A 13,970-nucleotide genomic window follows, 5' to 3' on the forward strand; every position below is an offset into this window, starting at 1 on the left:
TGTATGCACTACAGCATAATAAGGCACTGAGAATAAAACCTGTACCACATAAAATTGGAAGCTGTACCAAATAGTACAATTTAGGGAAGAGCTCTGAGATGTCAAAGAGATGTGACATGTCCCAAACCTATGCTACCTACTAATCCTAAACCAGATTTATGTATGTAGTGTATACAGTGTGTGTAGAATCAGAATCAAACAAGGTTTTATAATATGTACACTTATGTGGAATTTGCCTTGGTGAAAGGTGCATACATAAACAAACAAACATATTATTAGTAATATGAAATAAACGGTAAATACAGGAAAACAAATATACACATACAAAGTAACTGTTGCACAAGAAAAAAGTGAGTGGAACATTTGCAAAGAATATATATAGTATATGCCATATATATAGTGCCTAGACTTGAACATGTTGTGCCTTCCTTTATAACTGTCTTTCTCCATTCAGCTTCACAAGGCCATCGAGGGCTCTGTGAAAGTGGAGGGTGCAAAGGTGCGTCCTGCTCTGGCCAGCTTCCGGGACAAGGGCAAAAGAAGCAGCAAGAACGAAGCCACCGATGTCCACAAGCTGAGGGATCGCCTCAAAAGCGTGCAGCTGCCCCGCGAGCGCACCCCCTCCGAGTGAGGGAAAGTAGAGGAGGAGGAGGAGGAGGAAGAAGAGCAGGTAGAGGAGGATGAGGAGGCAATGAGATCTTTATTCTCACAAAGCCACAAAAATCCTCAGGGCTTAGGATCAATATTTAATTATGGAAAAAGTCTTTCTGCTACTTACTCTTCACTATCTACTTTGCTTCATGGGACTCATGTTGGTTGATTCCAACAAGGTACTGGGAATAAGTTGAGAGCTTTAAAAAAGGGATTTTTTTTTTAGCAGACTTTGTTTATCTTGTGTATCTTTAGATTTGAGATCAAAGTTTTGACCTGCAAAAGTTTTCTTTTGAAAAGTCTTCCACTTGGAGTAGAGAAATTCAGCAATGATGACAAGGAAGAATATTGTGAGTGTGTACTGTACTTTAAGTGTGAGTGTATGAAATGAGAAAATGTGAGTATGCATGAAGGGAGGTAGCAAATTAATTTTTTTATATCCTTTAGAACACAGTTCATTCTTTGTTTTCCAGCTTGATTAATATACTTTCTGACTAATCAGGTGGTCTGGGTTTAACTGGAATTTGCCATGGAAAATTTTTTTGTAAATTACTCTACAGTTTGTCCCATTGACAAGCACTGGACTAAGGGGACTGGTGCTTTGTGGAGCTTACCCACTGCTAGTACCAGCTCTACTCTACTCGACTCGGCTCGACTCGGCCGCGGTGCCCCATCCTCCATTTTCCATTGCAGATTAAGTACCGCCTCATACCTAACGCGACACATACACAGAACGTCGAAGGTGTGTTGTTTTTGACTCTCGACATGTGATTGTTGCGACAGCCAGAAGAAAAATTTTGTTTCAAAAGAAGCTGGAGGCAGCAAAAAAAACAGCTGGCTAAACTATTTAAAAACGGCGGGTTTGTTCAGGACACCCCCGTCTGTCGCTACCAATGATGATGCAGTGATTAGTGACGATTCTCTCTGACCAATCAGTAGTCTGCAGGTTTTCACCCAAATCCTTCTTGTCAGTTATTGGCTGGAACGCAGGAAGACTGTTTGTTATGTTTGGTGGTGCAGGTTGGCCAGTTTGTTTTTGTTGGCGTTAGTGGAGCCTACAGTCTACAGAGACCGCATTTTTTGACAGTGTGTTCGGGGGACAGGCAGCTCGCGGATAGTGAGGAGATGTTTGCTGTATGTAACAAAATAATGTTGGGGGGGTGCCAAACATTATTCTATGCAGGAAAAACCCTGCTAACTAGCTGCTCCGGGCCCTCTCATCAATCTGCCTTTGATCACCGTGTTAGATAACCTCCATTACTATCAGAGACACAGATCACTAAGGGAAATGCATAACTGATCAATAGTGAGTGGTTTAACCATTTAAAATGTATCTTGTTTACTACTATAAGTCCAAATCGTGACAAAATTATCGCTCCAGCTACTAGCCCAACGTAGTTGACTGATTGAATCTGGAACTCGTGCCATGAATGATTAATGGCAGCATGGTTTCTGATTCCGCAAGCAGTCTGACAGATAATGTATAAGTACAGTGTATTTAATAATTCATGTCTGCCATAATGCTTGAGGCTTGTCAGTGCACTCTCTGCTCCTTGACAGAAAAACATTGATTTGCTTGCATCCACCCCTTCATCTTTTCCACTACTGACCCCAGATACGTCCTTTAAGAAACACTCCTTTTGTTTAGTTTTTATCTTTAAAGGGGTGATAGAATGCAAAACCGAGTTTATCTTGTCATAGTTGAATTACGACAGTTTTGTGTGTAAGAAGGACATACAGAGAACCTCAAAATCCCATTCACACCTCTTTCCTCTGCAAATCTCACAATTTGAAATTGCTGCTGAAAACGGGCAAATCTCAACAAAGCTAAAAGTTGACGTCAACTCGGTGGCTGTACCTTATTTGGCTCTTCCTTGTACCTTTGTCACGCCCCAACATTTACATAGGCCACTGATCTGGGACCAGTTTGTCTTGTGAATCTAGGTCGCGCAGATCTCAGAAATTTTATACATTGTTTGTCTGCTATTTCATCACTAAATTCACTTCTGAGACTTTTTTATGCGAGAAATCAACTGTGTAGAGGTCAAATATGTGCCGTTTTACAAAAATTGATGGCTAATTGCAAATTTTGTCCGACTGTGTGTCGGAGTTCAGGAGCTCTGCAGGCTAACGTGACAGCGGCCGGTGCTGCCTGTGTTGCTGCCTCGCTGCCCGGCCTGTCCTCCTTCACAGACCCCGGCCCGCTGTTAGCTAGATGGAGCTCCGTCACGGCCGGCAGCCCACGGCGCTCCATACCACCGCAAAGTCACCCTTTCTGGGTTACTGGACTACCAAATGCTGCTACCCTGACGGAGCTCCAGGGCCTGCAGCTCGCTGCTCTCCCTCCCCTCTTTCTGCTAAATGGCCGGTGTGTGTGAGTGAGAGCACGGTCAGCGAGCTTGTTACGCCCGCAATCTCTTGTGGAGCATTATAACTTAGGAAAACCACAGGTTCCAGTTAATCTTATAATGGATATGTTTGTTGAATTATTTAAACAAACGATTGGCGAAATAAACGCCTCTTGTCTCATTGATAGAGCCCGCGGTGAGCTGGATGGAGCTCTATCAATGAGAGCTAGCTTGCTTCCTCCTAACGAGACCTCTGAAATTCACAAAAATGCATTAAATTGAAATTGGACAAAAGTGTTAGCTTTGTAAGACCTTAGGGTAGCTGTGACATATATGCTGTGACGAAATTCAAAGTGTAAATATACTATATTTATGCTGAAAGTGTAGCCGCGATCTTTTCCCATATGATTGAATGGGAAACATAGCTAGCTAGCAGCTCCTCCTAACGAGACCCCTCAAATTCACAAAAATGCATTAAATTGAAATGAGACAAAATTGTTAGCTTTGTAAGACCTTAGGGTAGCTGTGATATAAATGCTGTGACGAAATTCCAAGTGTAAATATACAAAATTTATGCCAAAAGTGTACCCGGGATCTGTGAAAAGACAGGCCGGGCGGCGAGGCAGCAACCCAGGCAGCACCGGCCGCTGTCACTTTAACCTGCGGAGCTTCTGAACACCGACACACAGGTGGACAAAATTTGCAATTAGCCATCAATTTTTGTAAAACGGCCCATATTTGACCTCTACATAGTTTATTTCTTCCATAAAACAGTCTCAGAAGTGAATTTAGTAATGAAATAGCAGAAGAACAATGTCTTTCTGTGCACATTTCTGTGCTGTGTGTGTGTGTGTGTGTGTGTGTGTGTGTGTGTGTGTGTGTGTGTGTGTGTGTGTGTGTGTGTGTGTGTGTGTGTGTGTGTGTGTGTGTGCATGCTTCACTCAACCAATCAGCGCGTAGCTCATCTAAATATTCATGAGCATACCATATAAGGCAGAAAACCAGTCATTTCAATCAGGCCTATTTTACAGTGTTGCATTAAGGCCCATAGGACAGCACCCGGGCCATTTTCAGCCCAACCAATGTTACATACCCTATTAGGAGACCTTAAGGAACAGTGTGAAATACCCTATATAATCATTCTATCACCCCTTTAATGTATTTTTTTTGGACTAGGCAAGGATATCCACTACTACCTACAGAATCTGCTCTACTGTTTGGATGTCTCATACCCAACTTCATTGTGGTTTTTAGCATTTGACGCATTAGATGGATTTTATTTTTGGTGGTGTCTTGTCTTGCTGCGCCACTGAGTAAAGTAAAATACACAGTAAAACAGCACGGCTTGGCATGACAGAGCGCATGTGACATTTGTTTTAACACTCAATGGAGTGAATGGATGGAAATGAATATGGGACTAGTGAATTATGTTGTGTCTTGGTATGTTTGCCATCTTGTGCCCGTATGTTATGTGTCTATACTAGAGCTGTCAGCATTAACGCATTAATCGCAATGCGCTTAAGGGCCGAGCATAACGCGTTAATTTTTTTTTAATCGTATTAATCGCATGCTGCCATTTATTAATTTATTTTCACTTCACTCTGCTTTGCGTCGTGCCTAACAGGCTACTATTTTGCCGTACTTCCTCGTAACACATCCTGCTGCTGCAGGAATAGCAACGCGGATTTCGGCGCCTCATTCTGGTGCCACTGGTATGCCTGCACTTCTCTCTGATGCTCTGAAACAGACGTTACAGGCAACAGAAACATTGCTGCATGTGACGCTAGTTATCACTATACTCAACAGCAGCTAACATTAGCCTACCGCTAGCTAAAAGCTGGATTGAACACGGTTAAAATGCTGACAGCTAACGCTAAACGGTGTAAAGTGTGTCTGTATTTCACTGTAGAGGATTCCGACACCGGGATGTAGCAGTCTGCAGCTGCTGTTGTCGGAAAAACACAGAGGGTGCGTTCAATGAAACTGGTAATTTACAGCCTTATGGAGCATTCAAAGTTGTTGTTAAATGCCCTTTTCCCATCTGGTGGTTGTTTTTGTCATTCAACAGCTATTTACTAGTGAAATAAGTTATTGTTATAGTGATTACATTATTATTAAACATTTAATTTTGACGTATTGAGTCAGATTATTTCACTTTGATAGGCATGTTCCATTCACCTGTTGAGCAAAATCAGGCGATGATTTTAATACTGGGGATGGGCTCTTTGCAAAGTAATGCTTACAGATTAATATATGTATCATTCCTGTAATTTAAGATCTTTAATACAAATGTAATGTCTTAACCAATCTTAAATCTTTGACTAATCTCTATTTGAAAGAGATTTGGGGGGCTTGTTTTATATTGTTTTATTCTCACATTTGACTGATTTTTTCACAAAGAGATTGATTTTAATGCTGTCCTTTATGGGTTTCTTATCTGTTGACATACTGTCTGTAACATTTCTACTAAGACATGTATTTTAAAGTGCAAATAACACTAAAGGGGTGAAGGCTTGCAATGGCTGCCAGATAGCGAAAAAAAATGTTATTGTGAAGCCAAGGGAAGTTACTGTTGAAGGGATGCATATTTATTAGTCTGTATAAATCAAAGTAGAAGTAGAAAGTGTTCTTTCTTTTTTATGAATGATCTTGTAGGTAATCAATTTGTGCAATAACACTTTGTAATCCAGTTTTTATCGATGACATGAATGCAAGATAACTTTATTTTTGTGAAGACACCTGAAAAGTGTAAAAAGATGTATGTGTGTATGTATGTATATGAGAAGAACACAGAGGCTTGTGTGGGATGAAGTAGGGCTGGGCGATATGGAGAAAATCAAATATCACAATATTTTTGACCAAATACCTCGATATTGATACCGCAACAATATTGTAGTGTTGACTATTGGTGCTTTCACAAAACATTTACACAATGAGATTTTTGATAAATAATCATCAGTAATGTGGATATAATGACTAAGTGGGTAAAGGCAAATAATAGAACAGTTACAACAGTCTGGTAAGTTCAGAAAATGACATCACTTTACTGTGATGCAGCCTTTAAAACCAGGAAAAGACAACACTTATGCTGTATTACGATATTACGATATCCAAAATCTAAGACGACATCTAGTCTCATATCATGATATCGATATAATATCATTATATATTTCCCAGCTCTAGGATGAAGTGATATTTGAATGACTCAGGGAAAGTTTTCCAAAAGCCTAAATAAAAGCTGTCAGAATCTCACTAGAATCAGCATTAAGATATTTAAGGACAGCCTTTGTTCAAGAAGAGAAGTGGCTTAGACTCTTTATTTTGTCTTTTGGAAACCTTATCCGTCTCGTCTTAGAGGGCTCTGTGGTGAATCTGCTGCATGAACTGTAGGGTACTATTCTGTTAATCAATTGTTTTTGCCATTCCTCAAGAAAGAAAATGCCAAATACTTCCTAGTTGTAGTCCCTCAAGTTTAGAGACGTGCTGCCCTGAATTTTGAAGCAGTCATTTTCCTGGTTAACAATTCGATGGATGTGAACAGAATTGAAACAGTATATTTTTGTGTTATTTTTCCATTGCCTCTGTGTTCATCATAAGACAACTTGAAATGACGTGTATTATACAGTATGTTCACAACATACAGTGAGGTTTCATCAGTAGAAAATGTCTACTTGACATCACATTTTGTTGTCAATTCTTTAAAATTAAAGAACAAAAGCTTTGTCACAACATTAGCAGAGGTACTGATCAAGTGTTGCTTCACATGCAAGTCAGCCACATCACCTGTTGACAAGAGGTACACAACTCTCACTGTTTGACAGTGTCACACAATGTATGCAGTGCACAGATCTTATTAACCCTTGTGTTGTCCTTGGGTTGGCCCGTTTTTTATAGTTTTTTATTTCAGAAATATGGGTTTCTTTTAAGCAAATTGCCCCAAAATAACATGGATGCATGGATTGTACGTTGTATGGGTTCCATACAACGTACAATCCCGTACAATCTTACCAGGTAAAATAAATGATTACTTTTATTACATTTTGAATTGTGGGTGTTTTCTTCAATTTCATAGCATTTAGATAGCTCAGAATGTTAAGTTTCTGTATGGGAGGGGCGGGGTCGTTAGAATTGTTGCAAAGCCTCATGGGAAAGAAAATATATGTTCTGAACGGTTTCTGTCCTAGTTAAAGTGTGTTCTGTTAATGTTGGGTGTGCATTTATGTTATCTGGGTTTATGTTTTGTATGGTTGATTTAGTGCTCATGTTTAGCTATATTTATTGTTGCACCATGATGGCCTCTGGGCAGTGAAAAAATGTTGTACGTAGATTGGAAATCAAGAAATGTGTCTCCTGTGTGAAAACTTCCATGCTGCACATTACATTGGGAAAACTTCAATTTTGTAGGGATTGCTTTCCTTTCTGTTTATTTTGGATCAAATGCTTAGAAATCATTTTTCTTAAAAGTATACTGTCATGAAGTAAAATAAACAATATGTATATAAACAAATGATTTCATTAGTGTTAAGTAGCCTAATGTTTTATATTTGTTGTTTCTTTGCATGTTTAACTTAACATGCTTAATTTAGACATGACTCCAGAAAGAAATAATTGATGTGTACTAATGATTTTTAGTAATGACTACTAATAAGTAACTTGATTTGTCTGCTGCATCAACTTACCGCACTGTGTTAATACAACTTAACCTGTTAAGTTTCACCATGTGTAAAAACTTAAATTGTTCAAGGCAACGGGTTTCCACGCAAATTTCTGGTAAAGTCAACTAATTCGGGATAACAGTGATGTGACTAGTTCTGCTTCTTGCACATAGCAACTGGAGTCAATCTACCAATATATAAATCCTGTCCTCTGGCTGCATATACACTCACCTAAAGGATTATTAGGAACACCATACTAATACCGTGTTTGACCCCCTTTCGCCTTCAGAACTTCATTAATTGTTTGTGGCATTGATTCAACAAGGTGCTGGAAGCATTCTTTAGAAATGTTGGCCCATATTGATAGGATAGCATCCCCCACACCATTACACCACCAGCCTGCACAGTGGTAACAAGGCATGACGGATCCATGATCTCATTCTGTTTACGCCAAATTCTGACTCTACCATCTGAATGTCTCAACAGAAATCGAGACTCATCAGACCAGGCAACATTTTTCCAGGCTTCAACTGTCTAATTTTGGTGAGCTTGTGCAAATTGTAGCCCCATTTTCCTTTTTATAGTGGAGATGAGTGGTACCCGGTGGGGTCTTATGCTGGGGTTGCCCATCCGCCTCAAGGTTTGGCGTGTTGTGGCTTCACAAATGCTTTGCTGCATACCTCAGTTGTAACGAGGTTATTTGAGTCAATGTTGATCTTCTATCAGCTTGAATCACTCAGCCCATTCTCCTCTGACCTCGTCATCAACAAGACATTTTCGCCGACAGGACTGCCGCATACTGGATGTTTTTCCTTTTTCAGACCATTCTCAATTCCCAGTAACTGAGATTGTGAAATACTCAGACCAGCCCGTTTGGCACCAACAACCATGCCATGCTCAAAGTTGCTTAGATCACCTTTCTTTCCCATTCTGACATTCAGTTTGGAGTTCAGGAGATTGTCTTGACCAGGACCACACCCCTAAATGCATTGAAGCAGCTGCCATGTGATTGGTTGATTAGATAATTGCATTAATGAGAAATTTAACAGGTGTTCCTAATAATCCTCTAGGTGAGTGTATGTCTCCACAGTTGTCCAAAAGCAGTGTTTGTAGCTGAAGCCTACATGGAGTGGCGAAAATTGAGCAACCAACAAAAGGATTTTTCTGCTCCCTGTAACGTCCAAAGACCATGACCTATGTGAGAGTGGAACAAAACACAGAATGTGGGGTGGGAAAAGAGACCTGAGGTTTTTTTTACCTGGAGAAATACACATAAAATAACACATGATATGACATAACATAATGTAGACAAGATTGACTTATAACAAAACGTAACACGACATAACATAACAATATGACATGAAATGACAATACGTGACGTAACATGATATAACATGGCATAAGATAGCATGACACAAAATGGCAAAATGATAAATGGCTGTATTTATATAGCGCTTTACGATTTGCCTCTCCACCCATTCACCCACACTGTCACACTGATGGCAGCCGGCTACCCTGCAAGGTGTTGGCCTGATCATTGGGATTTAGGGTTCAGTATCCAAGAACACTTCGACATGTGGACACTAGGAGCTGTAATGCAACACAATGTATCATAATGTGACATGACGTGATATAATATAGTATAGTATACCATGATGACATGACAACAATGTGGCAACATAATGTGATAACATAACACATAATATGGTATGAAATGCAATTAACATGACTTAATGTGACATGACATAACAGCATGGCATGAGATGAGATTAGAATAACAACATGGTATTATGACATAATATGACATAATGTAATACAGCACAACACAACATGACAAAATAACATAATAGTAGTCTCGCATTGCCAGACTTTCCTCCACAGCGCTGCGAAGGAGGGTCTGGCTAGTCCACACAGCATTCTGGGATGGGAGAAAAAGGGAGTTTATTGGCATTTCTTTAAACCAATCACAATCATCTTGGGCGGTGCTGAGCACTGCACGGAGCAACGGTGCCGCTGCAAAATAGCATCGGGAAGGAACTTGTTTTGGTGGAACGTGTACGTTCAAAGGTTGTTAGTTAGTTGTAGTTGTGCAACAGAAAACTCAGATTGGACAGATAGTCTAGCTAGCTGTCTGGATTTACCCTGCAGAGATCTGTGGAGCATTTAGCCATAGTCCTCATAAATCAACCACAGTTTAAAATGCCAACACAAAGAAAGCGTAAGGTAACGGACATCCGGCCGAAATGCAAGACATTCTATAAAATAGAGAGCTAGGTGACATGAGGAGATATTCGCTGAATATGACAAAAAAGTATTTTGAATTAACATTGCTTACTGCACCTTTAATTTACAATGTTAACCATGTTTTTAAAACGATTGTTTCATAGCGTGCCCAGGTTGCCGGAAACAATTAAAAATGCAGTTTCAGTAGATGGGATTGCATATTATACCATTTTTATGTTTTATTTGAAGCACTTTGAATTGCCTCATTTCTGAAAGGTGCTATACTGTACAAATAAACTTGCGTTTACTTTATGGGCGTTGCTAGTCATCACCAGCACTAGAAGTGGGGGGGGGCTTTAGGGGCTGCAGCCCCCCTTGGTGGTGGCTGCAGCTTTCACTTGGTAATAACCTTAAACTTCCTGTCTGCAATGAGCCAGAGATCATTTGGGTCAGTCACCTATGCGTTTTCCTACTGTATTTGATGGGAAGTGATGTATACGCACTGACAAGCCCCACTCAGATGTAAACAAACCTCCGATTTGGTTAGACTCTCATCATGGGAATGCTAATACGTGTAAGGATGGTCGATAATGGATACAATATGGATAACAGACAACAAGACTATAAGTACTGGATCTAAGAATATGGATTTACTGTACATGTCAAGTCCCCGAAAAGAAGCAGAAGTTCCAGACTGGATATAAAAGCTTTTGTAGAGCTACGATATGATCTCACTGGGTACTGAAAGACATTCTGATGCTGTCCTTTTAGCTTTAAGAGCCCTTAAAGGAGCAGTCTGAGTAAGCAGGTACAGTACTAGCCTCACTATTGTTTTCGGATTAAATTATTAAACTTAGGCCTAAAAACTTACAATTTATAAGAAAGTGACTCATGTAAAACCATAAGTAGCCTATAGAGGAAGCCTAGTGACGAGTCCATAGCAACCAGTGTTGAATTTGATATTTCCCAGTGTGCTTTGCTGAATGGTCTCAATGTTTTATTGTTTTATTTCATGTGAATACTAGTTTACTAGATGAGTAACTTAGTATTTGAAGTAATGCAGTAATATGGGAAGTGTGCAATTAGTTTCCATGTTTATTGTGTTTCCACAACAATGTTAGTGAGTAAATCTACTGAAATGGCCACCACACCATAACAGAGGAGTGGGATGTGTAAGATGAGAATGCAGAGGTTTAGTCACTAGTGATGGGACAGCTGACTCTTTTATGTGAGTTGGTTCAACTGGTTGGTCGTAGGTTGGTCTACCGAGTTAATAGATTTGGTCATCGGTTTGCATGCCTGGGGGTTCACTGCCAGGAACCAAGACACCACTTGATTATATTAGACTTGAGCAGTTGTGCTTACATTCGGTCTCAACATACTATTTACACACTCATAATGACGCGGTCTCCTCATGACAGTCTAACTACCATGTAGCAACATTCACTTCTAACATTTAACTTAACATAACTACTAAGATAACATGACGTGTATTTGTATGTGATATCCATCGATAATGTAGCCTATGAATTTCTATGTACACAAACATCTAAGATGCACGAGAAATAAAGGCTTCTGGGATCGGTTGATAACTCAAACTTGCCGAGAACCTAGACACCCGTTTGATTACAGAGACTCATGCAGTACCCTCGGTTATGGTCCTTATGGTCTCGTTCAGTAGCCTCGTGACAGCCTACCTACCATGTAACAACATTCACTTCTCTAACATTTAACTTAACATAACTACTAAGATAACATGACGTGTATTTGTATGTGATGTACTTCCCCATCGATAATGTGTGAATTGCCATGAACACAATAATCTAAGATGCACCAGAAACAAGGCTTGGTTAATAACTCAAACTTGCCGAGAACACAAGACACCGCTTGACTTGAGTGGCCGGTTGCACGGTTACATTCGGTCTCGTTCAGTAGCCTGTGCACGGTCTAGGCCATTTCCTGATTGATTCTACCACCACTTCAGTGGAGGCGCTAATGAGCTAGATTACTACACACACAGTAGCAGAAAAATACCAGCTACACACAACGGCACGAATAAGGTAAAAAAACAGGAGTGAGTTGGTTCATTGACGTATGGCACTCGATTCTCCCGGTTCAGTGACACGAGTCGGGTTAATTAATCGGCTCTTCGGTCAGTTTGTCAACACTATTAGTCACACATGTCATGGCTGTAAAAAAACAACGGGCATCTGTACCTCTTTGCCAAGTGCAAACCAGTACAGAAGGATTCAATAAATAGTTGGGGAGGGTCACCCAAAATGTATTGCTGGTGAAGGGAGGGTCAGGTCTATTTTGACTAAAGATCCCAAAACTCCTCCAGTGGCCCCTGACATAAATAATGAACAGTCCCTAAGTGCTCCAGGCACAAGCTGAACAAAAGGGTGAATTTCCAAGGAAATGACAATCAAAATCCTTTTGATATAATAAAAACTGGTTTGTGCAACTGTTTCTCGATTTTCTCCCAGATGCACCTAACCTGAAGGTTAGACAACTGGCCAGGCTGATAAGATCTGTAAAGGGAAGAGGTTTTTGTTTTTCCCTTGAGCAATTGCTGCTGTAATGCCCTTGAGCTAGGCATTTACCCCTGCAACTCATTTCTTTTTGACTTGTCTGTGTCTGGTACTGTTAAAGTTACTCACACACACACACACACACACACACACACACACACACACACACACACACACACAAACACACACACACATGCAGATGCAGGGCTCAGGCCGGTACATGTTTCATGCTTCTTCACAGGCTGCCACAGACAGTAGCTCAAAATGCTTAACCTTTGACCCCTACTATCCGGCTCTGACCCCCCCACACACACCTGCTTGCCTGATGATGACTTTCCAACATGCCTTTAGTCACACACACAGCTCTTTGCCTCTGGGAGGTCAACAGGTGCCAGCAGAAGCGCTTTCAACCAGCTGTTTTTTGGAGATAAATTGTGTGTAATACCTTGTTTTGGCCAGCAGAGTGCAGCAGCAGTGTGTGTGTGTGTGTGTGTGTGTGTGTGTGTGTGTGTGTGTGTGTGTGTGTGTGTGTGTGTGTGTGTGTGTGTGTGTGTGTGTGTTTGTTTATTGGAAAGATTTCTGTTTGCCCTTTGGCAATGTGTGTGTTCCTGATTCAGGAGTTTGTACATGTGTACATCTGTGAATATGTGTTTATGTTTCAGTCTGTCTGCACTCTCTGTTTGTGTGTGTGTGTGTGTGTGTGTGTGTGTGTGTGTGTGTGTGTGTGTGTGTGTGTGTGTGTGTGTGTGTGTGTGTGTGTGTTTACATGGGGAGGTATGTAAGGGACAAAACTTTGCTGAGCACATGTGGTGACTGAGGAGGAAAGCAAGCAAGAAAAGGAGAGGAAATGAAAGGATGGGAAAAGAAAGGAGAGAAGAGGAGAGGAAAAACAGGAAAGGAAAGATAAGGAAAGGGGGGAGAGGAAAGGATATACGGTGTAAAAAGAGACAGCAGGAAATTAAATGACGAGGATATGAAGAGAAAGGATACAACAAGGAAAGAAAGTAACAGGAGAAAATTACAGAAGAGAAAAAAATGTGGAAGATAATAAAGGGTAGTTGAAGAGTGAAGAGGCAGAGATAGAACAGTGGAGAAAGAGAAAGGAAAAATCAAAGGATTAAGACGGGTCACTCTGGCCTGTCATTCCTCTTTAATCAAAGCTCCATATGTGAAAAACTGTGAGGAAAGAGAAACAGAGGGAAAGAAAGAGAAAGAAAGCAACAGAGTGGAAAACTAAAATCCCAAGGACTCCAGATGAAAAACGAAGATATAACTGCAAAAAGGGAACAAGGGAGGGCTTATTAGCTACGGCGTCCAAAACAAACCCACAGGTATTCCCTCTTTTACCAAAAGACATCTTTTTATTTTTGTCACCACACCATTCAATAAATACAAAATACAAACCAGCTTCATTTTCATAGACAACAATAATAGAAAAAAATCATACAAATATTACCTAATTTAAAACAGAAATAGGAACAACCAAAGCAGAGTAGCAATGAGATCAACAGGAGGTGAAGGCAAAGCTCATATTAGTATAATACTGAAATAACAATCAGCTG

The 13,970-nt window shown here is 40.4% G+C and overlaps 1 protein-coding gene across 1 annotated transcript in view; it reads left to right on the forward strand.

Moving 5' to 3' along the window:
* The window catches only part of LOC144515718 (chloride channel protein 2-like), a 131,708-nt gene extending 128,536 nt beyond the window's left edge, over positions 1-3,172 (forward strand). The window contains exon 24 of the mRNA XM_078246785.1: positions 455-3,172. Coding sequence (XP_078102911.1) covers positions 455-631 — 177 coding nt within the window. The 3' untranslated portion in view covers positions 632-3,172. The remainder of the gene's footprint in view (positions 1-454) is intronic.
* The last annotated feature ends 10,798 nt before the right edge of the window (positions 3,173-13,970 follow it).

This window comes from Sander vitreus, chromosome 3 (assembly GCF_031162955.1).
Source record: "Sander vitreus isolate 19-12246 chromosome 3, sanVit1, whole genome shotgun sequence".
Lineage (NCBI taxonomy): Eukaryota > Metazoa > Chordata > Actinopteri > Perciformes > Percidae > Sander > Sander vitreus.